The following is a 915-nucleotide window of genomic DNA, read 5'->3' as shown; positions in this document are numbered from 1 at the left end:
AGCAGACAGCCTCATCTTTCTTCCACGGAACAGCTGGTGGCTTTGAACTGCTGACCTTGGGGTTAGCAGCCTAACTCGAAACCCACCATGCCACCCAAACCCACTGCCATGAGATTCTGACCCAAAGTGACCTTCAAGGGCAGAGTAGGACTGCCCCTTTGGGTTTCCAAGACTAAACCGAAAACGTCGTCGTTCTCCCACCCACAGGTAGGTGCAGGCACAGGATCATTATTCTCGTTTAATCCGCTCAGTCAGCTTCCTCCTTAGCAACGGGGGGCAGTTCTCAGGGTTCTTGAGCTAATCAATCAAGAGTTGGTTTCAGAACCCAATTTTGTCCAAAGGGGGTAAAATAACGAGCGCCCCGTCATTTCCGGCCCTTCCCGGAACCCGCCCGCCCCCGTCAGCCCCGCCTCCCCAGGGTTGGTCTCCTTGGAGGACCCCGCCCGCCCGGACCCCGCCCCTCGTCTCCCCGACCAACCACCTGCTGCCGCTGTCCCGAGGCTGCCCCTGCTCTCTCCTATTGGGCGCTCGCTACCGCCCACTTCTAAGACATCAACCAATGGGAACTGGACAGGACGGGTACTTGAAGCACCGTTTCCGGATCGTGTCGACGTTCCCTTCCGGGCTCGGGCAGTAGTATTGCCGCCAGGCAACTTGCGTGCTGCATAAGCCGCGCCGGGAGGGAGGCGGGCTGCGGCTTGCCGGCTCTGGGTTGGTGGTCTTCCAACCAGGATTGCGTGGAGCGGAGCCCCCGGCTCCCGAAGGCCCAGGACGGCATTGACAGGCCGACGGTATGAGTTGCAGGAAAGCCGACAGCCAGCTGGTCCCTGCTCAGCCAACAGGTGAAGCGGATGAGAACCAGGACCCCAGAAGGTAGGTGGACGCCCAGGGCCTAGCGTCAGTGTGTGTGTGTGT

The 915-nt window shown here is 60.3% G+C and overlaps 1 protein-coding gene across 1 annotated transcript in view; it reads left to right on the top strand.

Moving 5' to 3' along the window:
• The first annotated feature begins 654 nt into the window (after positions 1–654).
• LOC101662088 (aurora kinase C) overlaps positions 655–915 on the top strand; it is a 5,175-nt gene continuing 4,914 nt past the window's right edge. Inside the window, exon 1 of the mRNA XM_004715734.2 lies at positions 655–873. Coding sequence (XP_004715791.1) covers positions 794–873 — 80 coding nt within the window. The 5' untranslated portion in view covers positions 655–793. The remainder of the gene's footprint in view (positions 874–915) is intronic.

Source organism: Echinops telfairi, unplaced genomic scaffold, assembly GCF_000313985.2.
Source record: "Echinops telfairi isolate 266 unplaced genomic scaffold, ASM31398v2 ScPeMD7_655;HRSCAF=1070, whole genome shotgun sequence".
NCBI classification, from domain to species: domain Eukaryota; kingdom Metazoa; phylum Chordata; class Mammalia; order Afrosoricida; family Tenrecidae; genus Echinops; species Echinops telfairi.
Note: the sequence above shows the minus strand (reverse complement) of the source record. Positions and strands in the feature narration are given on the sequence as shown.